General features: G+C 45.2%; 1 protein-coding gene across 1 annotated transcript in view; it reads right to left on the bottom strand.

Moving 5' to 3' along the window:
- Positions 1-871: 871 nt before the first annotated feature.
- CC2D1A (coiled-coil and C2 domain containing 1A) overlaps positions 872-25,043 on the bottom strand; it is a 76,392-nt gene continuing 52,220 nt past the window's right edge. Inside the window, exons 19-30 of the mRNA XM_032211411.1 lie at positions 24,400-24,473; positions 22,882-22,940; positions 21,594-21,645; positions 17,669-17,768; positions 14,605-14,695; positions 10,644-10,775; positions 9,255-9,310; positions 5,516-5,582; positions 2,788-2,914; positions 2,596-2,672; positions 2,360-2,407; positions 872-1,493 (exon numbers count right to left, since the gene is read on the bottom strand). Coding sequence (XP_032067302.1) covers positions 1,473-1,493; positions 2,360-2,407; positions 2,596-2,672; positions 2,788-2,914; positions 5,516-5,582; positions 9,255-9,310; positions 10,644-10,775; positions 14,605-14,695; positions 17,669-17,768; positions 21,594-21,645; positions 22,882-22,940; positions 24,400-24,473 — 904 coding nt within the window. The 3' untranslated portion in view covers positions 872-1,472. The remainder of the gene's footprint in view (positions 1,494-2,359; positions 2,408-2,595; positions 2,673-2,787; positions 2,915-5,515; positions 5,583-9,254; positions 9,311-10,643; positions 10,776-14,604; positions 14,696-17,668; positions 17,769-21,593; positions 21,646-22,881; positions 22,941-24,399; positions 24,474-25,043) is intronic.

Genomic DNA, 25,043 nt, shown 5'->3' on the forward strand with positions numbered 1-25,043 from the left:
TATATATATCGGGTGGGTTTCAACTGGTCCGCGGCGGTCCAGTTTGAACACAGGCCTCAACTAAAATGCTGTCTCCTCTACTCTTTGGTAGTAGATATATATATATCAGGAGTGGGTATCAACTGGTCCGTGGCGGTCTGCACGGACCGGTTGGTCGGCGAACCCAGAAGTAAGTAACTTCCGGGAACGGCGAAGGGCCCGCCCGCCCACCCGCCCGCCCTCCTTACCGGTCTTTGAAGGCTTCTGCGCTTCCACACAGGCACATGGCACATACAGCGCCTGCGCGATTCTCCGCGAGCAGCTGGATGTCACATACAGTGCCTGCGCGATTCTCCGCGAGCAGCTGGAGCATCGTGCAGGCACTAAGACGCATGCGTGAACTGCGCGCGTGCACGAGGAGGCTGCCGGCCCCGTTCCAATCGAACCGGTTGGAACGGGATTAGCAACCCACCACTGGTCCAGACCCATCAAAAACTATTGAGTCTTGTGGCTACATACTTCTCCGTGTTAGAGATTGTTTTAAAGAGCAGACTACTTAGCTCTCAGAAGGGAAGGATACCAACATATGCAGGACCCTCAACTGGCATACAAGGCACGCAAGGCTGCACACACAAGGAATCCCAACGAGATCTATTTGACCACTGAAAACCCCTGAAAAGTAATGACGTGAGTCAAAAGTGAATTTTCAGTTGTCAGAATACACCACCAAGGGCCAGGAAATCAAAGAGTGTGCCTGATGCAAAAGAGAGCAGAGTGATGGATGTAGCTATAAGGAAATCTAGGAAATGAATGCAGGCTCTATGGCAGTGTTTCTCAACCTTGGCAACTTGAAGATGTCCGGACTTCAACTCCCAGAATTCCCCAGCCAGCGAATGCTGGCTGGGGAATTCTGGGAGTTGAAGTCCAGACATCTTCAAGTTGCCAAGGTTGAGAAACACTGCTCTATGGCTTCTGGAATAACCTCGTTAAACACACTGAAAGTGCCAAATTCCAAACTGGGCCACCTCAAGTTAATTTGGGATGTTCTGGAATCTCCCATCACTGCAATGGATCTCTACATTACACACCTAAAACCATTTAAATACCCTGGTCAGGGGAGAAAGACCATGTGAATGGGACTTGTACTTCAACCGGTATACAAGGTAGATTTAAAAATTGGAATCCCAATTTTTAAAAAAACAGAGCATGTGCAAAATGCTTAGTGCAAAAGGAAGGAAGGAGTGGTGGATGTAGCTAATAAGGCACCTGTCACATGGATTGTCTCTCTTCAGGTCATTGGGGTTACAATGTACTTATGGTGAAGCCTAGGAAGAATTCTCTGCAAAGTCAATTAATCAAGAATCGGTCTGTGGCATGACTGATCCATCAGCATACAGCCTACGCATTTTGGTCTTTCCACTACCCCTTCACCTGTAACAGTGAAAAGACCGTGCTTGAAAGCATTGTTGCTTGGATAGATAAATGCTTTTGCTTCATTTCCGGAACTTCTGCAGCTGAAAGATAAAAACATATAGGCACATCAATGTTTCCAAGAAAAGTACAGGTAAACCATCAATGGCATTCATAAGAACCAGTTTGGTCTAGTGGTTAAGGCACTAGCTCAAAACCAGAAGTTTGTTAGTTCTAGTACCGCCTTATCATGCAAGGGGTAAGTTAAACCTACTTCACAGAGTTGCGGTGGAGAACATAGGAGGCGGAAAGGATATATCTATATATCAGTGGTGGGTTGCTCGTCCCGTTCCAACCGGTACGGGACGAGAAAATCAAAGAGTGTGCCAAATGCCTGATGCAAAAGAGAGCAGAGTGATGGATGTAGCTATAAGGAAATCTAGGAAATGAATGCAGGCTCTATGGCTTCTGGAATAACCTCTTTAAGAGCCGAGGTGGCTGCAGTGGTTAGGGTGCAGTACTGCAGGCCACTTCAGCTGACTGCTATCTGCAGTTCAGTGGTTCTAATCTCACCGGCTCAAGGTTGACTCAGCCTTCCATCCTTCCGAGGTGGGTGAAATGAGGACCCAGATTGTGGGGGCGATATGCTGACTCTGTAAGCCGCTTAGAGAGGGCTGAAAGCCCTATGAAGCGGTATATAAGTCTAACTGCTATTGCTATTGCTATATGAAGTCCACAAGTATTAAAAGATGCCAAGATAAGAAGCCCCTGATTTGTAGAACACTTTCAGTAGCACGAGCACTCAGTTAAATTGTGCAAACTTAAAATCCTTCAGGAAAACCGTTTCTTCCTGTCCAAAAAGAAAGAAGGGACCCCCCCCCCCCCAAAGGGGAACCCATGATACAAAATGGAAAAGGTTCCGGACTTGTTTCCCTGACCAACTGGGCAGGGAAAAGAAGAATCTACTCACCTCCCTTTCCACCAGATTGCGCTTGTAAAGGGCATCCTTAGCTGCCTCCTGCCAAAGAGTAGAGGAGACAGCATTTTAGTTGAGGCCTGTGTTCAAACTGCCCCTAGTATCGACACATATCCCAATTCTCTTTTTAAATAAGTGCTCATCCATTGAAAACCAAGCTCATGGAGGGCTTGAAAAAGGATTTTTCTTCTTCCCTCGCCCTACCGCCATTCCACAAAACCACTCCGTACCCGTTTTCCATCATTTCCAAGGCGCCGTGCTGCCTCTGTGTACCATTGGAGGTATTGCTCCAATTGAGCCAGATATTCTGTAGAATGAAGGTAAAACATGGTCAGGAACCGTCGCTTGGGGCTCACTGGTGTACCAAGGTCAGTTCGGAGGAGAAAGACAGTTCCGTAGCTCAGCCGTCCATATCAAAATACCTTTCATGATGGCAGCTCCTCCGTGCTGTAGCTGGGACTTTTGCCAGTTGATCTTCTGAATGATGCTTTGATGCTGCTCTACCAGGTCCCTGGGTGGAGGCTGACCAGCTTGATTGTACATCGCTATCTGTTAGCAAGAGTGAGGCGTTCGTAAATCCCTGACCAAATCATTGGGAGAGTGCAGAATACACAATAAGAGACATTCTAGGACCGAATTCTAGCAAGCTAATTGTCAGGATGAATAATCATCCCCCAGAAACATCCAACCTCAAGAGCGTTTCCAACCTTCTGAACTCTCCTGAACAGGTGCTAAGGGGGAGACTTACAGGCACTGAGCAATACAGGCCTAGATTAGAAAGGTTGTCTGTTCGGTGGTTCGAATCCCTAGCTCCGCGTAATGGAGTGAGCTCCCGTTACTTGTCCCAGCTTCTGCCAACCTAGCAGTTCGAAAGCACGCAAAAAATGCAAGTAGAAAAATAGGGACCACCTTTAGTGGGAAGGTAACAGTCAGAGGTGGGTTCCTAACCAGTTCGCACCAGTTCGGTAGAACCGGTTCGTCAAATCTACCGAACCGGTTAGAAGAGGTTCCACCAGTGGACCCGGAAAGCAGGCCACACCTACAGAAGAGGTTCCAAAATTTTTTGAAACCCACCACTGACACACACACAGACTCACACAGACTCACACAGAGAGAGAAAGAAAGAAATAAAGAAAAAAAGAAAAAAAGAAAAAGTGAGAGATGAAAGAAAAAAAGGAAAAAGGGATAGAGAGACAAAAGGAAGGAAAGAGAGAGAGAGAGAGAGAGAGAGAGAACACATGGCCGGCAAGCCACTCCCACAAAAGAGGCCACACCCACAGAGTAGGTTCTAAAATTTTTTGAAACCCACCACTGACACACACACACACAGACTCACAGAGAGAGAGAGAGAGAAAGAAATAAATAAAAAAGAAAAAAAGAAAGATGAAAGAAAAAAAGGAAAAAGGGATAGAGAGACAAAAGGAAGGGGAGAGAGAGAGAGAGAGAGAGAGAGAGAAACACATGGCCGGCAAGCCACTCCCACCAGGTCACATGGTTGGCAAGCCACAGCCACAAAGGAGGCCACACCCACAGAGTAGGTTCCAAAAATTTTTTTGAAACCCACCACTGCCTTGAACAAAGCACTTACATCTCCTCCTTTCTCTTTTAGTTTGGCACAAAATAAGACCTTAGGAAGGATAGACATGTTTCACAAGGGAAATCTAAAAGATAGTTTTATTTTTCTTTACTTTGAAAACAAAACAAAACATAAGATTATGTTGAAGCAGCAGGATCAGAAAACAAAAATAACCCGCAGAAAAAATGGGCAGAACATAAATATCCATCTCTCTCTTTCCCTCTCTCTCCAGCTGTGACCAATGCTATCCTCAGCGCCATGCTATACAGAACCAGGGTGTTTGGAGATGTGCAGTCCCATCAATATTTGGTTTGCAATTCTACTATGGAAAATTCTCATGACCTTTATTTTTCTGGAACGACGGAAAAGGATGCCGAGAACTGAAACCCAAGAATTTTCCTCATGTATAGACAATTTGTTGTACGTTTCACACTTCTTCTTATCACCTATCTGTCTCTCGCCCTGTCAACATTTAGTTTAATATTGTAAAAGGTGAATATTGACTCAATATTGGAAACTTAAACTGCTTATGTGATCAAACTCACATGTAAGAAGAACAAAAGCAAAACAGGGAAATGTTTGGTAATATTAGGGGCGATTCAGCTGTTATTTACTGAATTTTGTGGAACAAATATTATAATACCTATGCTTTTGAAGAGATAAAATGTTTATAAAAAGATAAAGTCAACTGGAAAAAAAAACTTCCTTGTGTGTAACTATGTATGTATGCAGGTCAGTGGTGGGTTTCAAAATTTTTTAGAACCTCTTCTGTAGGTGTGGCCTGTTTTGTGGGAGTGGCTTGCCGGCCATGTGACTGGATGGGAGTGGCTTGCCAGCCATGTGACTGGGTGGGCGTGGCCAACTTGTAAAATGTGGTGAAACTAACTTAACAAAGCTCTTGCTTAGCAACCAAAATGTTGGCTCAGAACTCTGGCATTTGAAGTGTGCAAGTCTTAAAGCTGTCAAGTTACAAGACCCTGGCACCCCCAACCCTTTAGAAAAAAAAACCCCAGGGGTGTTCAAACTTAACAGCTTTAAGACTTGTGGACTTCAACTCCCAGAATTTCTCCTCCAGGCATGTTGGCTCAGGAACTCTGGCATTTGAAGCACACAAGTCTTAAAGCTGTCAAGTTACAAGACCCTCGCACCCCTAACCCTTTAGAAAAAAACCCCAGGGGTGTTCAAACTTGACAGCTTTAAGACTTGTGGACTTCAACTCCCAGAATTCCTCCTCTCGCTCTTCATCTTGATGATGTGAGGACGGGCAGGGGGAGGGAGCTGGAACCGGTTCTAAACGGCACTGTAGATTTGTGGAACCTTTTCTATAGGAGAGGTTAGAACTGGCAGGAACCCACCCCTGATGCAGGTACACATGTATCCTCCTTTCTTTCTCCCTCACTTCCTAGAAATGATTTAATCTGAAGGACAGAGAATTGAGGGCCTGCCTTTTAGTGTACATTAAAGCAAAGCAAAGCAGAGTGTGTACGGAAGTTGTGCAATGTGACTGCCTCACCCCCCTCCCTGCATGTGTCTTTGCGCATGGACACACATACATAGAGATCCACATCACTGACCTTCTTCTCCAGCCTCTCCTTGTCAGAAGTTAATATGCTGAAGCTTTGCAGAGAATAGGCCGGCTTGCTGGAGGGAAAAACAAACACAGCGTAACCTCAAAATTGGCCAAAAATCACAGAAACACAGTACAATGGAAACCAAAGGCCATTACCGCTACTTTTGGGGGAAGCCTGCTTTCAGAGGGAAATTATGCTGGCTTCACAGAAAGCAAATTGTGTGAGCAATAGCAATAGTTAGCAACAGTTAGACTTATATACAGCTTCATAGGGCTTCAGCCCTCTCTAAGCTGTTTACAGAGTCAGCATATCGCCCCCAACAACAATCCGGGTCCTCATTTCACCCACCTCGGAAGGATGGAAGGCTGAGCCAACCTTGAGCCGGTGAGATTAGAACCGCTGAACTGCAGATAACAGTCAGCTGAAGTGGCCTGCAGTGCTGCATTTAACCACTGCGCCACCTCGGCTCTTGAGCAGTCTCCCCATCTCTTCCATTGGGGAAAAATATATATATAAATTCTCTTTGGATTTTCTACTGCAGGCATCAAAATATCCCAGGCGGACTCTGATTTAGTTATTCGGCAACGTCTCTCCTGCTTAAAAATGCCTGCTTAACATTTCTCTCTTGTTCAAAGAGGAGCAAAATACTCCTTTGTGGGGTGCAGAAATGGAGCTCAAATCCTGAATATTCGAGCTCCTTTCCCGCACCTTGCCGAAGGAGTTCTCCTCTGCGCATGGAAGGGGAGCTGAACTCCCTCTACTGGCTGCTCTTTCACCTTGCCCCCCCCCCCCCGAGATGAGAGGGAGGCGAAAGCTGAGCAAAGAGGCAGCATAGGAAGATACGGAGGGTGGGATGTCTCAGACAGGTGAGGAAGATCCAGTGCAAACTTATGCTTCTTTGCTTAAGGGCGGAATATCCTGTTCGGATTTCAGCAGGAAGGATTTTTAAGTTCCGGAGCGGAGTCTCCCAGGGTCTCCCCTACCTCCTCCTGAGGAACTCCATGCTCCTTGCCTGACACTGCACCCACTTAATGACCCACGAGATTGCAATTGGGAGCCCTGTTGTTGAGCAAAACAGTTGCGTGGTATCTTAATGTCTGCTTTGCTCAGACTGAGATTCTGGTCACAAATAAACAATCTGTGATTGTTTTTTCTCATCTATTATTATTTACATAGAGGAAGGTGTTGTGGCCCAGCAGGAGCCGTTGGAGCTGCCACCAGACTCCGACAGCGAGTGGCCCTATGAGTTGGCTCTGGAGGATGTGGAGGACCCTGGACAGGGTTCCGACTCCGAGCAGGGCGCAGAGAGGCTGGTTGGCCACCAGGTGGCGCCTGAGCCTTGGACCAGTGGGGAGGAGACAAGGGAGAGTGAGCCGGAAGCCAGTAGTGAGTTGTTCCTGGATGCACGCCATTGAAGAGCTACTAGGCGTCAGGAACAATTACACAATTACAGGAGGTGATTGTACTCAGCTGGTGGTCATTAGGGTCCTCTCTAGACTATAAAAAAGACTGCTTGTGCACACGCCCTTCTTGCAGAAGTCAACACATTGACTAAAGAGAACTGTTGTAACTAACTTGGCAGGCTGGATTGCTGCCAAGGTTTGTCTGAGTTGCTGCCAAAGTCCTTATCTGTTTGTTTGCTTGGCTTTCAGCCACCAAGATTTTGGTCTTGCTATTAAAGTACATTCTAGTTAAGCTTGTCTCGGCTTTCGTTACTGGACGGAGGAGAGGGTCAGAACAGGAAGGTATACACATGATTATGTTTGTTATGTGTGTATGCATATGTACGTAGTTATAGATCAGACATTACATGGTGAAGGATGCCAATGGCTGAGAAATGCAATTACAAAACCCCCTAAGATGGCATCTTGAGACAATTGAGAGCAGTATCCAACCTGAATCAGGCAATTTCCATTTCATCCTTTGTGCAATTACTACTCAACGGGCAGGCATGACATAGTATGTTTTAAGTTATAGTTGAAGAGAGCCTTTGTCTCACTGGGGTTGTTTCTTTATGTGATCCGTCAAAACCGTGCTCGACTAAACCGCGCCCGATTAAACCGCGTCACTGACATCATCAACAGGGCGACAACAGCCAGCGCGGAGAAAGAAGGGTGCTTTAAATAGCGCTTTGAAAGCAAGCCGATTCAACTTAAGGTAAGGGTTAGGTTTAGGGTTAGGTTTAGGGTTAGGTTTAGGGTTAGGTTTAGGGTTAGGTTAAGGGTTAGGGTTAGGTTTAGGGTTAGGTTAAGGGTTAGGTTTAGGGTTAGGTTTAGGGGGGTTAATTTTAGGTTTAGGGGTTAATTTTAGGTTTAGGGTTTACAGTGTGCTTCTGTCTCCGCGCTGTTGTCACCCTGTTGATGACGTCAGCTATGCGGTTTAGTCGGACGCAGTTTAGTCGAGCGCGGTTTTGACGGGTCACGGTCTGGTGGCACGAATGCTCTGCCAGTGAAAACGTGCTCCCAAGCTCTGTTTTCAGCCACAATAGCCTCCTGCCGCTCTCTGCCAGCAAAAATGGAGCTCGAGGGACTGAGCTCCATTTTTGCTGGCAGAGGGCGGCAGGAGGCCGTCACGGCTGTAAACAGTTTTGTGGTGGAACCGTTTCTTTACTGAGGAGGCCTTTTTGGACAACAGCACAAGCAGCCAACATGCTACAGAGTGAGAAAACCAAATCTGGTTTTGATAACAATCCACCAAGAAAGTTTTCCCTGCAAAACTACTGTGAAAGGGATGTTTCACTTTCTTTGAAAAGCTGTGCTCTGGTAGGTTTCTTATTCATTTAAGCATCCTTTCCTTTCTATGGCAAAAACATATTCAGCACAAACTTCATGGTAATAACCTTTCAGAGGACAACCTCTTGGTGGATTGCATGCCCAAGACAAATTATCCTACTTTCCATTCTATTAACTTAAATGATACTCAGAAGCTCCTTCTGAAGTGGCCACCTGGGATCTATTTAGTTCTTTCATTTGAACATTCAAGCCTTGCATGCATTCACTTTCACAGGCTGAACAATGTCCATAAGGTTGAAAGTTTTATTTTTTATGTCTCAATATATTTTAGACTGTGTTTGTTAAAAATCTATACTGTGTACGGGCTCTGGGAAGCCCGGGGGGGGGGGGGGGGGAGGGAGGTGGGGTGTTTGGGGGGAGGGGAGGGGGGACATATACTATGTGTTAGATTTCAACGTAATGCGATTTCACATGTATACTGTTTCTCTTTAATTTCTCCGTAAAAATAGGACAAGCTGAATACATTGACATATAGTAGAAATACACCAAGGGGAGGAGGAGTGGGACAGAAGGAAGAGGGGTAGAGAGGGATGGGAGAGAGGATGGGAGGGAGGGTGAGAAGGAAGGGAGGGAGTGGACTGGGAGAGAGGAGGGGGAGAGGGGGAGGGGAAGTAGGGTAGAGGGGAATGATGGAGGGAAGATAGAAAGTTGGAGGGGGGCGGAAGAAAGAGGTGTATGGAGAGCGGAAGAGGTATATTGGGTTTCTATATGAGTTTGAGTCTTATTTTATTTATATCTCTGGGGATATTGTTGACAAGAGGAACTGCTGTGATTATTGTTTAATGTTGTATGGCCCCGGTTATGCACAGTATATATGTGACTGTATGAAAATGGAAAATGGAAAATAAAAACATTTTAACAAGGTTGAAAGGACAGAAGAGATCCCCGCAGGTCACTGTGTGTAGAATTCAAATCCTGAAGACTTCAGCATAGTCAGAGAACATACCTACCTACTTCCTGCATCTTTCACAGGAGCCACTGCTGGCTTGGATTTTGAAAAGGCAGCCTACAGGAAGAAAAGAGAGTCCATTAATTCCTTCTGCAAAAAAATGGGTCATTTTCATTCAGGCGTTTCAGGATAACATAAACCATCAGCGTAAACTGAAGGTTTTGAATTTCAATTTTTCAATTTAATAAAATTTGTATGCCGCCCAATCCCTTGGGACTCAGGGCAGCTTACAGAGCAAGATAAGAAAAAAAAAACATTTAAAAATTAAGAATAAAAATACAGTTGTTAAAATTACACACCATCCATTCTGTCTAAGTGGGGCTGGACATTGATCAACAGCCCCAGGCCTGCCGGAACAGCCAGGTTTTGGTGGCTTTTCGAAAGGCCGGGAGAGTGGGAAGGGTCCGGATCTCTACGGGTAGATCGTTCCACAGGGCCGGCGCAGCTACAGAGAAGGCCCTCCCCCGAGGGGTCGCCAGCCGGCATTGTCCGGTCGACGGCACCCGGAGGAGGCCCAACCTGTGCGATCTTATTGGTCGTTGGGAGATATAAAGTTACATACATACTAAAGATTCTACAGCAGTGTAGATAAAGATAGAATATGGGGTTCTGGGCATGGAATCCAGGTTCCTATTATTTCAGTATTCATTTGAAAGATGAAGGAGTGAGTTTATGGTTCTGATGGGTTGTGAGGATAGAGCTGAAATAGTGTGAAATAAAGGTCTGGTGAAACCTCAAGGGACAAGCACAAGAGGCAGAAGGCAGAGCTTCAACGCCCTCTTGGATATCTGCTAACACGTCCAATTCTTGCAAAATTGAAATATAATATGCAAAGTAATTTAACTGTTGCAAAATAATTTATGCACGCCCACTCTTACACATTTGCCAGATCTGTGCACACTTCAGAGTTTAGGATATCTTGGTGCAATTCTTTTCCTTATCTCTGTAGAATGCACAGGATTGGATGCAATCTATAGCAATAGCATTAGCAGATAGACTTGTATACCGCTTCATAGGGCTTTCAGCCCTCTCTAAGCAGTTTACAGAGTCAGCATATCGCCCCCAACAATCTGGGTCCTCATTTTACCCACCTCGGAAGGATGGAAGGCTGAGTCAACCTTGAGCCGGTGAGATTTGAACAGTCGAACTGCAGAACTGCAGTCAGCTGAAGTAGCCTGCAGTGCTGCATTTAACCACTGCGCCACCTCGGCTCTAAAATGGAATTGTACTGACTGAAGGGGACGTTATAATCAGACTTTTCACAGTACAGGAACCCCAGCTACAAAAAATAAAGCTCAGAACGGGCTAGAATTCTACGCAAAGCCATACATGGAAGCTTTGCCATCACTGAAAAAAGCCGCTAGAATGCGCGGAGTGGTTCAGCTCTTACTGGCGGCCCAGTGAGGGGATCAATGACCAGCCACTTCTCCGTTGTGGTTTCCAGCTGCTGAGATGTCAGTGGTTCTCTGAGACGGACAATCACTTCTAACCTGCCTCCTGTGGGTCGTCGGCCATCCAAAAGCTAGAAAGGGGAAGAGGGAAAGATTGGGGAGTGAGACATACGATTGTCTTCTTCAAATGAAGCGGTGAGGCTCCGAGAGATATTTCATCCCTTCCACGTGGGATCGGAGCCTGAGTGAGTCTACGTTATTTAAACTTGCATCTTAAAACCATTCAGCATTATTCTTCCAAGCCCAGTTAAGGAAGATGTTCTGACCCCCCCCCCCCCCTCATTCCACACCAAAGCACACTCCGAGCCAGAGATAAATTACGGCATTTAATTAACAGACAGGCAGGTCCTTGGCAGCAAACCGGCACAGACAAGCTTGGGCAGCAATAAACACAGATAAGGCTTGGCAGCAATCCAGCCTGCCAAGCTCATACAATGTTCTCCGACATTCGATCCTGTGTTGACTTCTGCAAAGAGGGGCGTGTGCACAAGTAGCCTTTTTATAGTCTCGAGAGGAGCCTAATGACCACCAGCTGAGTGCAATTACCTCCTGTAACTGCACAACTGTTCCTGACGCCTATTAGCTCTTCGATGGCATGCATCCAGGAACAACTCACTACTCCCTCTCCCTTGTCTCCTCCCCACTGGTCCAAGGCTCAGGCACCTCCTGGTGGCCAACCAGTTTCTCTGCGCCCTGCTCGGAGTCAGAACCCTGTCCAGGGTCCTCCACATCCTCCAGAGCCGACTCAGAGGGTCCCTCGCTGTCGGAGTCTGGTGGCAGCTCCAACGGCTCCTGCTGGGCCACAACAGGAAGGAACGATCATATTCATTACAGATAGGAAAACACTTGCTATCTTAATATAAATTGGGACACTATTTCTTTTTTTATGCTATCCTATTTTTCTCCAGGAGTTGAGGGAGACATACTTGGAAACTTCCCATCATGTTATTCCCACAACAATCCTTTGTGGCCCAAAGTCAATCAGGAAGTATTTGTGGCTGCAGATGGACTAGAGCCAGCTTTCGCACGTCCTAATTTAAAACCTCACTCACTCTTCTGCACCATGGAGGCAGTCAGGGAGTGAGTGAACTACCCTTACTCATCAAAAGCTAGTTAAGGGCACTGAAACCCATTAGGTACCTACAATTATATAGCCTCTGTTTGTCCACCGTATTACCTATGCTACACAAAATTAAATCAAGTAACCAAAGTTGGAAGCCCAGAGAAACTTTAGGCACAGTGAAGACGGGGTGTTCTGCTCCGGGCAATGAGGTTCTGCTCGGGCAGCCAGTTAACTCCACGCTTGGGAATATTTTTCAGATCATGTTTATTGTCAGGAATCCTTAATAACAAAACTTACAGTTCAGTACTGAGGTTCTTCTGACTTTCCCTGATCTTTCCCTTCACGTAGTGTAAAAAGACATTAATTCCTCTAACACATGCTGCTGGTACAAAGCTGCTTCTGGTAGTGCTGATAGCGATTCAGTGAGTGTGCAGTAATAAACAATTTCCCGGGGCAAAATACCCCACTGCCCAATCAGGGAGCACAGATGTGGTCACATGTTATGGGACTACATTTCCCACAAGGTAGTTGCATTTCCCATGAGATAGTTGCTTAAAGGAGACAGCTTCTAATGTTTAAATTAACTATATACTGTTGGGACAGCACACAGGGAGTTATTTCAAATGTATCAGCTTTTACAATGAACTAGGGGCCTAGTTTTTGCCTGGGTTAAATAGGTTAAATCAGCTTCTTCCCTGGAAGCAGAAATAAAAACAACCTAAGATACACAAAGTTAGAATGCAAATAACAAATTTAATCAATTCAGTTTTTTAAAGTTTTGATTAACAGAAAGTAGACGATAAACAATTGACAGTAAAAAGGCCTTGATCTTTAGCACAGAAGGCTAAAGAACGATGCTTATGTCAAAAGTTAAAAAAGCGTAATAGAAACTTAAAACACTATCCTGTTGGATCAGACCTCAAACCCATCTAGTCAGGGGTGGGTTTCAAAAATTGTTTGAACCTACTCGGTGGGCGTGGCCTCCTTTGTGGGAGTGGCTTGCTACACATGTGACTGAATGGGAGTGGCTTGCTAATGCCGCCGCCACTACCGCCGCCGCCGCTACCACCGCCAACGATGCCCCCCACCCGCCTTCGGCCGCGTAGTGCACGCGAGCCCGCGGCTTTTGCAAGGAAACTAGGCCGCCACCCCCCACTTCAGCCGCTACCACCGCCGCCAATGCTTCAGCCACTACCGCCGCCGCCACTAATGCCGCTCCCCCACCCAGCTTCGGCCGCGTAATGCACGCGAGCCTAGCTCACGAAAGCTAGGCCGCCGCCCCCTTCAGCCGCTACCGCCACCGCTACCGCCCCCCCAGCTTCAGCCGCATAGTGCACGCGAGCCTAGCTCGCGAAAGCTAGGCCGCCACCCCCTACTTCAGCCGCTACCGCCGCCACCGCCACCACCGCCGCCCCCCCACCCAGCTTCGGCCGCGTAGTGCACGTGAGACCGCAGCTTTCATGAGCGAAGACCTGGAGGCCTTCCCTCACGAAAGCTGGGCCGCCGCCACCCACTCGAAGCCTCCCGAGTCCCGCTGCTGGGGCTTTGTTGCTTACCTGAGGGGGAAGCAGCAAGTGAAGGCCGAAGGGAATTTTCAAATGGAGGTCAAGCGCGAAAAAAGCTTCGCTTCGCCTCCAGCCCGCTCACTGATTGGCTGGACTCCAGCCAATCAGTGAGCGGCAGGCTGGGCTTAGTGCAGACGGGCGGGGGAGTGAGGTGCGGATGGGCGGGGGAATGAGCAAGTGAGCTGCGACGCACCGGCAAAAGGGCGCTTTGCAGCGACAGGGGCCAGGACCGGTACCGGCGTTCCCGGAAGTTAATTACTTCCGGTTTCACCGACGAACTGGTTCATGCGAACCGGTGCGAACCTGGAGGAACCCACCCCTGCATCTAGTCCATCAGTCTGTTCCCATAGCGGCCAACCATCTGCAGAAGGAGTCCTACCAGTTTCTCAGAAAATGGCTTCTCCTTTGTTTTAAGATATTTTAGACTTTGTTTGTTAAAAAGCTATACCGTGTACAGGCTCTGGGAAGTCGGGGGGAAGGGAGGTGGGGTTTTAGGGGGAGGGGGGAGGGGGGAAATATAATATGTGTTAGATCCTAAAGCACATGATTGCACTTGTATACTGTGGCTTTTTAATGTTAGTGTAAAAATAGGACAAGCTGAATATATTGATCGACAATAGAAATACACCGAAGGGAGGAGTAGAGCGAAAGAAGAAAGAGGGGTAGAGAGGGTGGGAGGGAGGATTGGAGGTAGGAGGAGAAGGAAGGGAGGGAATGTATTGGGAGAGAGGAGCGATAGAGGGGGAGGGGAAGTAGGAAGTAGAGGGGAATGTTGGAAGGAAGAACGAAAGTTGGAGGGGGGTGAAAGAGGGTGTATGGTGGGTCAAGGTGGTATATTGGGTTTGTATTTTGGGGGGCATTGTCTATAAGAGGGAGGGCTGTGTTTATTATTCAATGTTATATGCCCCGGTTATGCACAGTATACATGATTGTACGGAATGAAATGGAAATAAACATATTTTAAAAAAAAGAAAAGAAAATGGCTTCACAGCCGGTCAGGCTGCCAGCAAGGCTAAGAGCTACTGATCCCCATGACTTCTGTGAATTAATCCAACCCTTTTTCGAAGCTAGCTAAGCTGGAAGGAAGCGCCTCATTTTATGATAACAAATCCCAAAGTTTAATTATGTATTGTATTAAAAAAAAAAACCTCATCTTTTCAACAAGTCTTGCATAGAAACTGAGAGGCCAAGCAAAAGCAGCTTGCCCAATCTATTCTACCTAGCCTGGCCCAGATTTTCATGGATACTGACTCACAAAAAGAGAAGACCTACTTCCAAAATCTCTCGAAGCTCACACTTGGCCTCCAGGGCTTCCAACTTCAGTTGAGCTGTTCCCACCACACGGTCATTTTTGAACAGCCCCCTGTAGAGAAATAGCAATAATTAATCCCAGCGTCCATTCCATTTCAGAAAGAAAAATACCACGGAGCCTCTTCAAAATAACCCTGCCTTATTGGCTGTGAGTTGCTTTAAGGATGTTTTTATTTTTTTTAAAAAATGATTCATAACAGTCACTCAAAGCCTCAATCCAGATTTTGTATCTTTTAGAAGTTTTAGCCCCTGGAGTCAAGCCAGTTTGGTGTAGTGGTTAATGTCAGCGTTCCAAGTATCATGCAGAATTAAATCAGAGTCCAAGGCAAAACAATCCTTTTTGTTCCAGTTTAATAAGACAGACATCTTAGGCACATCTGTGTTAATCCCAATACTGGAAATGACATCAGGATTCCACCCAGTTAAAAGTTCATGATCTTGTCCCCACACCCACAGTCCATCACATGGTCCAATCTTCTCCTTCCATGCTGGCGTCCATGCCCAGCTTCTTCCGGTCAGGTGTGAAAGTGCGGAGACAAAGGATGACCTTGACTTCTAGCAAAGAATGAAAAACAATACATTCCAAAAGCCTACTCCTTCTATTCCCCCCTCCCATTGACTATACTTAAAGAAACAGCATAATGAATTAAGAGTAAGTGTGGCAGGCCAAAATTCTAAAAGGAATATAAATGCAGGCCTGACAGTTAAGGCACCAGGCTAAAAAATGTGAGACCAAGACAGTGGTGGAATTCAAATAATTTAACAACCGGTTCTCTGCCCTAATGACCAGCAGGGGAGGTGGGGCTCGGTGGTCATGTGACTGGGTGGGTGTGGCCAACTCAAGGTCACTCAGGTCGATGGGCGCTTCGTCTTAGCTGTTACAATGCAATAAGGGTTAACTGGAGAGGCAGTTTCTGTAAGCAGGTCAATAAAGATTAAGCTAGAAACAACACCAGAATGTTTCCTTCCTGCCTTCCTTACAGGATTAGCCCTGTAAAGTGGGAAAAAACAAAAGGAGATTTCTTCCAACAACCGGTTTTCCCAACTGCTTAGAAAGTTACCAACTGGTTCTCCCGAATAGGTGCGAACCGGCTGAATCCCACCACTGGATCAAGAGTTGTAGTCCTGCCAGAGGCACAAAGCCAGCTGGGTGACTTTGAGACAGTTTCTCTTTCTCGGCCCTTGGAGGGAGGCAAGGGCAAAGCACTTCCAAAATGATCACCAGGAAAATTCCAGGGACTTATCCAGTCAGTTAATGCTGATTTGAAGACCTATAACCACCATCCTCTTAATAAGAGTTTGAGATTTTGATGTAAAATCGAATTAAGCTTATGACCTTAAGATGTACCTTTACACAGCAGCCCTTCTCATCTGCTCACAGATACCAACTGGCATTTAAAGCAGCTCTGCAAACATAGCACATCAGAATTGGAAGGGACCTTGGAGGTCTTCTAGTCCAACCCTCCGCTCAAGCAGGAGATGATATGCCATTTCAGACAAATGGCTGCCCAGTCTCTTTTCAAAGGTCTCCAGTAATGTTGCACCCTTAATCTAAGAGCCGAGGTGCGCAGTGGTTAAATGCAGCACTGCAGGCTACTTCAGCTGACTGCAGTTCTGCAGTTCGGCTGTTCAAATCTCACCGGCTCAGGGTTGACTCAGCCTTCCATCCTTCCGAGGTGGGTAAAATGAGGACCCGGATTGTTGTTGGGGGCAATATGCTGACTCTGTAAACCGCTTAGAGAGGGCTGAAAGCCCTATGAAGCGGTATATAAGTCTAACTGCTATTGCTATTGCTATGAAGGCAAGGTGTTCCACTGGTTGATTGTTCTCATTATCAGGAAATTTCTCCTTAGTTCTAGGTTGCTTCTCTCCTTTGTTAGTTTCCATCTATTGTTTCTTGTTTTGCCTTCTGGTGCTTTGGAAAATAAGCTAAGCCCCCTCTCCTTTATGGCAGCACCTCAAATATCTACCTATCAAAATGTGCTATCATGCCACACCAGAGCTTCCTTGTTGCTCTTCTCGGCACTCTTTCCAGAGTCTCCATATTTTTTTTATGGTTCACCAACAAATGCGTGCCGACAAAAGAGCGACATCATTAGCGCGCCGACAACAGCGCACCATCGACGAACAACATGAAAACAAGGTAATAACCCTAACCCTGACTCTAACCCTTACCTTAACCCTAATCGCACTTTTGTGGGCGTGGTTTTGTCAGCGCGCTAATGACGTTGCGGCTTTCTCGCCACGGTTTTGTCGGCGTGCTTTTGTCGTGCGCGCATTTGTCAGGTCACGCTTTTTTATATCGTGGTGATCAAAACTGGATGCAGCATCCCAAGTGTGGCCTTACCCGAGGCCTTATAAAGCGGCACTAACACCTCCCACCTGTGAAAACCAAACAACACCGAGCGCGTAATTTTCCAGATTTTATTAAAAGGCATAACAAGCCTTTATGACCTGCAGCTGACGGTTCCACCACAAAACCGCGGACGACAAAATCACGGTCGACGAAAGCGTGTATGTGACGTCATCACAGCGCGACGAAAAAGATCGAAAAATGTAAAAATAAAGCGAAAACCTTACCCTAACCCCCCCAAACCTAACCCTAAACCTAACCCTAAACCTAACCCTAAATCTAACCCTAAACCTAACCCTTAACCTAACGAAAAACCTAACGCTAACCCTTAACCTAACGCTAAACCTAACGCTAACGCTCTAAACCTAACCCTAACCCTTAACCTAACTCTAACCCTAACCCTTAACCTAACACTTACCTTTATGTGAATCGGCTTGCTGTAATTTAATTTTTATTTCAATTTTTTGATCTTTTTCGTCGCGTTGTGATGACGTCACATACGCGATTTCATCGACCACGCTTTTGTGGAACGCGGTTTTGACGGGTCACGCAGCTGACTTCATCACAAAAGCTTCCACCCTTAAATAAAGTCTGTTAATTGGAGAAGTTACTACTGTAGGAGACTTCCGTTTTCAAAGAGGGTCTATTGGCATGGAGACAAATCTGGCTTACCCTTTATGGACAACTTCAAATTTGATGCCTTTGGACTGAATGGCTCTCTTGAATCCCCGATGGCTCCGGTTAATGTAGAGTTTGAACTTCTCTTGGAACTCTGCCAAAGCGAAATGGCGAAACTCAAGATCAACTGGGTTGAGATGCGAGTCTATATTAAACTTAGCAAAGTCTATAACAAGCCTACGGGGAGGAATCGTGATTACAATACTTGGTAGGCTGATATCATTACAGAGCTGAATTCAAATGGTTTTTTGTATTGTATTGTATTGTATTTGGTTTATTTGTATGCCGCCCTTCTCCAGGAGGGACTCAGGGCGGCGAACAACTCAGCGGGGAAAGGGAACATAAACAACAGTACACATAATTAAAATACACGAAAATCACACAGCCATACCAGTCGAGAGGGGAGGGGAACTCATCAACCCCAGGCCTGCCGGCACAGCTAGGTTTTCTCTTCCTTCCCTCCCCCCCCCCCCGACACTGATCAATGACTCAAATGAACACAGTTGTGTTAGTGTGTGAGGCAGATGCCTAACCTCTACAGGGTAATTCTTCAACAGATTACATTATCCAAAAGTAAGGGGCAGGAAATGTAGTAGCCTTACTTTGTTTTTTTAATGTAACGTGATGAAAACTTTGGGGAATTATAAAATTGGCATACAGATAATTGGGTGGGTCTTCTAAAGTTGTCACTGCCTGTGGACTTTTATAAGTTAATTTAACACAAACTAAAACAGCCACCGAATAAAATCAAAGTAAAATTAGCAATGCGTGTATAAGGTTCTAAAAAGAATCAGCACACATTTAAAAGGGAAAAGTTAAAAAAACTCGAGAAAACAGAGAAGCGTTTGTTTGATATAAAAACACCAGTTGAGTCTCTTTTTGAAGAAGACACTTAGCTTAGGCATTAAAAACACCCATTGTTCTCTAAATAAATCACTTGGTCACTCACGCCCTTGTCACCACAAGGCTGGATTATTGCAACGCGTGCTACATGGGGCTACCCTTGAAAAGCGTTCGGAAACTGCAGCTAGTCCAGAATGCGATATTGGGTGTACCGAGGTACACCCACGTTACACCTGTCCTCCGCGAGCTGCACTGGCTACCAATTGGTCTCCGGACGCAATTCAAGGTGTTGGTTATTACCTTTAAAGCCCTACATGGCTTAGGGCCAGAATACCTTCGAGACCGCCTGCTGCCACATACCTCCCAGCGGCCGGTGAGATCACACAGATTGGGCCTCCTTCAGATGCCGTCAGCCAGACAGTGTCGGCTGGCGGTTCCCTGGAGGAGAGCCTTCTCTGTGGCTGCTCCGACCCTTTGGAATGAGCTACCCCCAGAGATCAGGACCCTACCCACTCTCATGGCCTTCAGGAAAGCTGTTAAGACCTGGCTATTGGGGCTGTTGACCTCACTGTTGAGGTCCAGCCCTGATCAGAACGAATGCATGTGTTGTGCTTTTAAATCTGTCTTTTTTTTATATAATGTCTTTCTTCCTCTTCTTTTTGTAAGCCGCCCGGAGTCCTTCGGGATTGGGCGGCATATAAATCCTATAAATAAATAAATAAATAAATAATGCACAGAGATAAATTGAATATGGGAGGAAATGATCCTTCAAATAAACTAGTCTCAAACCTTTTAGGAAATCTGAATTCTAATATTCTGAGGGGCAGGAATTGACAGAAAGGCAAAGAGGAGACTTAGTCATGGAATATTTTTTAGTTGTTCCTTTGCAGAAAATGCATTCCCAAAGGTAACACTCAGCAAATTCCAAGAAATGCAGGCAAAACTTGATAACTATCTCCCCCTCTCTGTTCCAGTTTCTCAAAAAAAATAAAAAAAATAATGTTTTCTGGCTTCTAGCCCTGTCTATCAAGAAAGAAGATTGTGTTACAATCATCGCAAGTCCATGCCAGTAATAATGTTCCAACAGCCTTTCCTGAATCGCTCAGAACCAACAGACCCCCACTTTTGTCTTCAAATTTCTACTGATCGTATCTTTTTTAACTCTCAGCCAACAAACAACTATCTCTGCAAAAAGTTTCGCCAGGTAACAGCAGCTTCATGACCTGACAAATACGCGCACGACAAAAGCGCGCCGACAAAACTGTGGCGAGAAAACTGCGACATCGAAATCACGCCCACAACAGCGCGCCGACAGCAGCGCGCTGACAAAAGCGCGATTAGGGTTAAGGTAAGGGTTAGGTTCAGGGTTAAGTTTAGGGTTAGGGTTATTACGTTGTTTTCGCGTTGTTTGTTGAAGGCGGGCTTTTGTCGGCGCGCTGTTGGCGCGATTTCAATATCGTGGTTTTCTCGCCGCGGTTTTGTCGGCACGCTTTTGTCGTGCGCGCATTTGTCGGTGAACCCAGCAGCTTCAGAGAAAGGAACTTATACGTTCTGACGCCAACTGCAAGCTGAAGGATCTGTAGTAGCTCATCAGAAACATGTCCGAGGATACAGTCCACTAAACTTACTATCTCTCTAGGGCAGTGTTTCTCAACCTTGGCAACTTGAAGATGTCTGGACTTCAACTCCCAGAATTCCCCAGCCAGCTGGCTGGGGAATTCTGAGAGTTGAAGTCCGGACATCTTCAAATTGCCAAGGTTGAGAAACACTGCTCTAGGGTGTGAATTACCAGCATTCTGGTGACATGTTGCTCTATTCCTTCAACAAGTGGGCATTTCAGATTATTAAACTTCTCTAGTGGTTATGGGTTTCTCTCTCTCCCCACGGCCTGTTTCTCTCTTTGCTTGTATGTTCCCAGTGATTGTCGGATTACTAATCTGGCAACTTCACTTCTTTCTCAGATTTTGCAGTCGGCCTTGGTACTTGAGACATGTAAGGGGCAGGAGACATTGTAGAAGATGAAGAATCTGCCCATCCAATCATGTCATAATGAAATCTCATCAAAGGAAGACCAGCGCTAGTTCCTAATATTCTCAGCTATTTGAACTGTAGCACTTCCTCCGGTTAAAAGCATGGCATTGTAACTGCTCAAGAACACATCAATTATTATTAAAATTTATTTATTATTAAAATTTATATGCCTCCCAATCCCGAAGGACTCCGGGCGGCTTACAAAAGAAAGAAAGAAAAAAAATAAGAAAAAAAAGACAGTTTAAAATCACAACATGCATTGATTCTAACCTGGGCTGGACCTCAACAATGAGGTCAACAGCCCCAGGTCTGCCGGAACCGTGACCCGTCAAAACCGCACTCGACTAAGCCGCGCCTGATTAAACCGCGTCGCTGATGTCATCAACAGGGCGACAACAGCCAGCGCAGAGAAAGAAGGGCGCTTTAAATAGCGCTTTGAAAGCAAGCTGATTCAACTTAAGGTAAGGGTTAGGTTTAGGGTTAGGTTTAGGGTTAGGTTTAGGGTTAGGTTTAGGGTTAGGTTAAGGGTTAGTTTTAGGGTTAGGTTAAAGGTTAGGATTAGGTTTAGGTTTAGGGGCGTTAGGTTTAGGGGTTAGTTTTAGGTTTAGCGTTTACAGCGTGCTTCTGTCTCCGCGCTGTTGTCGCCCTGTTGATGACGTCAGCTACGCGGTTTAGTCGAGCGCGGTTTAGTCGAGCGCGGTTTTGTGGTGGAACCTGCCGGAACAGCCAGGTCTTAACAGCTTTCCTGAAGGTCAAAGACTTTAAAGTTACAACCTTAAGAAGGAAATAAATGAAATCTGTGAAGGAGGGTCATTTTTAAGCTTTCCTCTTTAACCCCAATAAATCACAAATATTTAACCTGGGTTGCTATGGAGGGGAATTAAAAGTTGGGGGTGATAAAAGGATTATGCACCTCAGCTTTAAGAGAAAAAAAAATGTTAACGCTTATTGCGTTTCCAAATACTACCTTCCGATGCACTTTTAACCTAAACCCAGAAAAGCAAAATTTGCCCTCTTGGTTTTCAAGTCACGCAGAAAGATTTACCAGGACAGTTGGAGTTTTTGATCACGCTTGTCTTATCTTTCTGAGCTTCTTCCTAGAAAACACAGGAATGTGAAAGGCAATAAAAAACCGCTGCTTCTTTGAGAATTAACAAGGCTCTGATAACCATCTGACAAAAAACAGTTTTATCCTTTCTATCTATTTCTTCTGTCTCTGTGTTACATATCAGCAAAAGTAACATCACGTCAACCTTAATGTGTAATGAGTTCATGGGGTTTTTTGGGCAGCAATATGGAATTAATTTGCCACTGTCTACAGGATAATTCTCTGATTTTGCAGTCTAACCTACAACCTAGATAGGTTTAATATGATACAGATATTCCCTATGTTTCTCCCATCCAGCCATACAGAATACTAGTCAGGCCTGACCCTGTTTAGCTTCCAAACCCAAACAAGATCAGTCATAAGCTGCCACCTGCAGAGATATATTAAGAGAAATAATTATAAATAGATTAAAAGTTTCTTTTAGGGAGGAAGAGAGAGAAAGGGAAGGAGAGAGGGCAGGAAGGAGAAGAAAGAGGGTAGGAGTAGGGGAGAGGTAAGGGAAGGAAGAAGGGGAAGGGGAGGAGGAAGGAAGGAAGTAGAGAAGGAAGGGAGGGAGAAAAGAAAAGAGAAAATAAGGTGGTGTCATAGCAAGTGCGAAGGATGATAAACAAAGCAATCCAAACTATACCTTATAACCTCTTAAATGGAATAATAATAATATAAGAATGGCAAAGAAAAAGAATATGTGAATGTATATCTATAACTGTATGTAAGAGAATAAATGATAGTAAAAATATAAAGCACAATATAGGTAAATAATATTTGGTCATAAGTAGTATAAATAAAGAATTGTACATAAAAACGGATAACGAATAAGGAGATTGTGAACGCAAGATAGAAATGTATAGAAGGGAAAACACTAACTGCAAAGGAACCGATTCGGAACTGCTGTATGATGTACGATGGGACTTATTGTTCCTATGTTGTTTTTAAGTCATGTGTTTGTTTCTGTTGATGTGCTTATGTGTATAAAATAAAAATTAATACTAAAAAAAAAAAAAGTTTCTTTCACTCTCCAAGAATGGGATTGTCAATGCAACACCATGCCTACTATAACATGCTACATCTTTCTTGACACTCGTTAACTACGATAGCCTTTCTAAATGTTTCCATAGGCTCAAAAATGGCAAGGACCGTGGGTACTATCTATGAACTCATTCGATGCTCAGATAAGCTACATTTCCATGTAGATGAAATAGTAGCTTTTAAACCTGCAGTAACTTACCACATTAGGATAGGGAAACTCAAAACGCACAAAAGCATCCAAATCATCAGGAGATATGCCTGAAAAAAAAACAGCAACAGGAATATGGCAAATTATACCCCAGAATTTTTTTTTTTGATAAGACATCATCTGAAAGCTAAAAATAAATTTTCATAAAGCACAATCTTGCATGACAGCAGCTACAAACCGCAAACAGGATTATCTGCCACACGAAGGCAAACAAATTTAGACTTAAGGTGTGAAACAGAAATAGAATCAGAAATATTTTTCTACACCAGGGTGGTCTCTACAAGAGAAGCTTGGCCTTTGGTTAACCTGCAAGTCACCATGACTGGAGTCTAGTCCATTGGACATAATTGTTGAAGGATGATGCCCTTTCGGGCCCTTATTTTGTTTGATGATGCTAGCAACAGATTTGTTCAGAAATCAACAAAATCATGTACTTTTTGACTAAATATTCTATCTATTGCAGTAGTAACCAACTAGAACAGAGCCGAGGGGGCGCAGTGGTTAGGGTGCAGTACTGCAGGCCACTTCAGCTGACTGTGATCTGCAGTTCAGCGGTTCTAATCTCACCGGCTCAAGGTTAACTCAGCCTTCCATCCTTCCGAGGTGGGTGAAATGAGGACCTAGACTGTGGGGGAGATATGCTGACTCTGTAAACCGCTTAGAGAGGGCTGAAAGCCCTATGAAGCGGTATATAAGTTTAACTGCTATTGCTATTGCTAGAATAGTAACTGAAATTAGATTATCCAATGGTTATTTCTTTTTTTGCTATTTATTTTTCTGATCCTTCTTCTGCAACCAAAGGCAGGGCATACACTGAATGAAAATTCAGCTCTTAAAAGACAGCCACATTGTTGAAAAAAGGCAAGAGAGACACAGTGATGCTTTCAAGCATCCATCTTGTCAATCTACTGGGGACAGTCAAGAATCAACAATAGTCCCAATCAGTGGTGGGATTCAAATAATTTAACAACCGGTTCTCTGCCCTAATGACCGTCTGGGTAGGTGGGGCTCGGTGGTCATGTGACTGGGTGGGTGTGGTCAACTCAATGTCACTCAGGTCGATGGGCGCTTCGCCTTAGCTGTTGCAATGGAATAAGGGTTAACCGGAGAGGTAGTTTCTGAAAGCAGGGCAATAAAGATGAGGCTAGAAACAACACCATAATGTTTCCTTCCTGCCTTCCCTACAGCATTAGCCCTGTAAAGTGGAAAAAAACAAAAGGAGATTTCTTCCAACAACCGGTTCTCCCAACTGCTTAGAAAGTTAAGAACCGGTTCTCCCGAATAGGTGCGAACCGGCTGAATTCCACCACTGGTACTAATGATGAGGATGAATACTGGCGAGAATATTTTGTCTTCTGCCACTCTTAGAATGGCAAGAGAGTAATAACACAAAAAAGGAGCAACGGAGGGGCATTTTACAGAGGTCAGCCATTTCAACAAAAAGGATGGCAGCATTGGGGTTGGCCCCCCCCAATTTAGTTAAAAAACAAGGCTCATTTTATAGATTACCTGGGGGAGCTGGGAGGTTGATTCCTTTCACTATTGAAAGAATCATATCGTTGCTGTTTAATTCTGGAAAGATCCTGAAAGGAAAAAAGCAGCAAATAGTTTTAAGTTCAGTATTAGATAACTCATTGGGTCATCAGTTCAGAAATATTTCCTTACCTAACATTTGTGCAACTCTACATGCCCTCCCTGTGCCATCTTCACATCCCCACATTTCCTTCCGGCTACCTGAGAGACCGCCTCCTGCCACTTACCTCCCAACGACCAACAAGATCGCACAGGTTGGGCCTCCTCCGGGTGCCGTCGACCGGACAATGCCGGCTGGCGGCCCCCCGGGGGAGGCCCTTTTCTGTAGCTGTGCTGGCCCTGTGGAACGAACCGTGACCCGTCAAAACCGCGGTCCACTAAAGCACGCCCGATCAAAGCACGTACGTGACGTCATCAGCAGCGCGACAAATAAAATTAAAAATAAATTAAATTAAAATTAAAATAAAATTAAAGCAAGCCGATTCACATAAAGGTAAGGGTTAGGGTTAGGGTTAGGTTAAGGGTTAGGGTTAGGGTTAGGTTTAGGGTTACGTTAAGCGTTAGGGTTAGGTTTAGGGTTAGGTTAAGGGTTAGCGTTAGGTTTAGCGTTAGGTTAAGGG

The sequence above is a fragment of the Thamnophis elegans genome, chromosome 2 (genome assembly GCF_009769535.1).
Source record: "Thamnophis elegans isolate rThaEle1 chromosome 2, rThaEle1.pri, whole genome shotgun sequence".
NCBI lineage: Eukaryota > Metazoa > Chordata > Lepidosauria > Squamata > Colubridae > Thamnophis > Thamnophis elegans.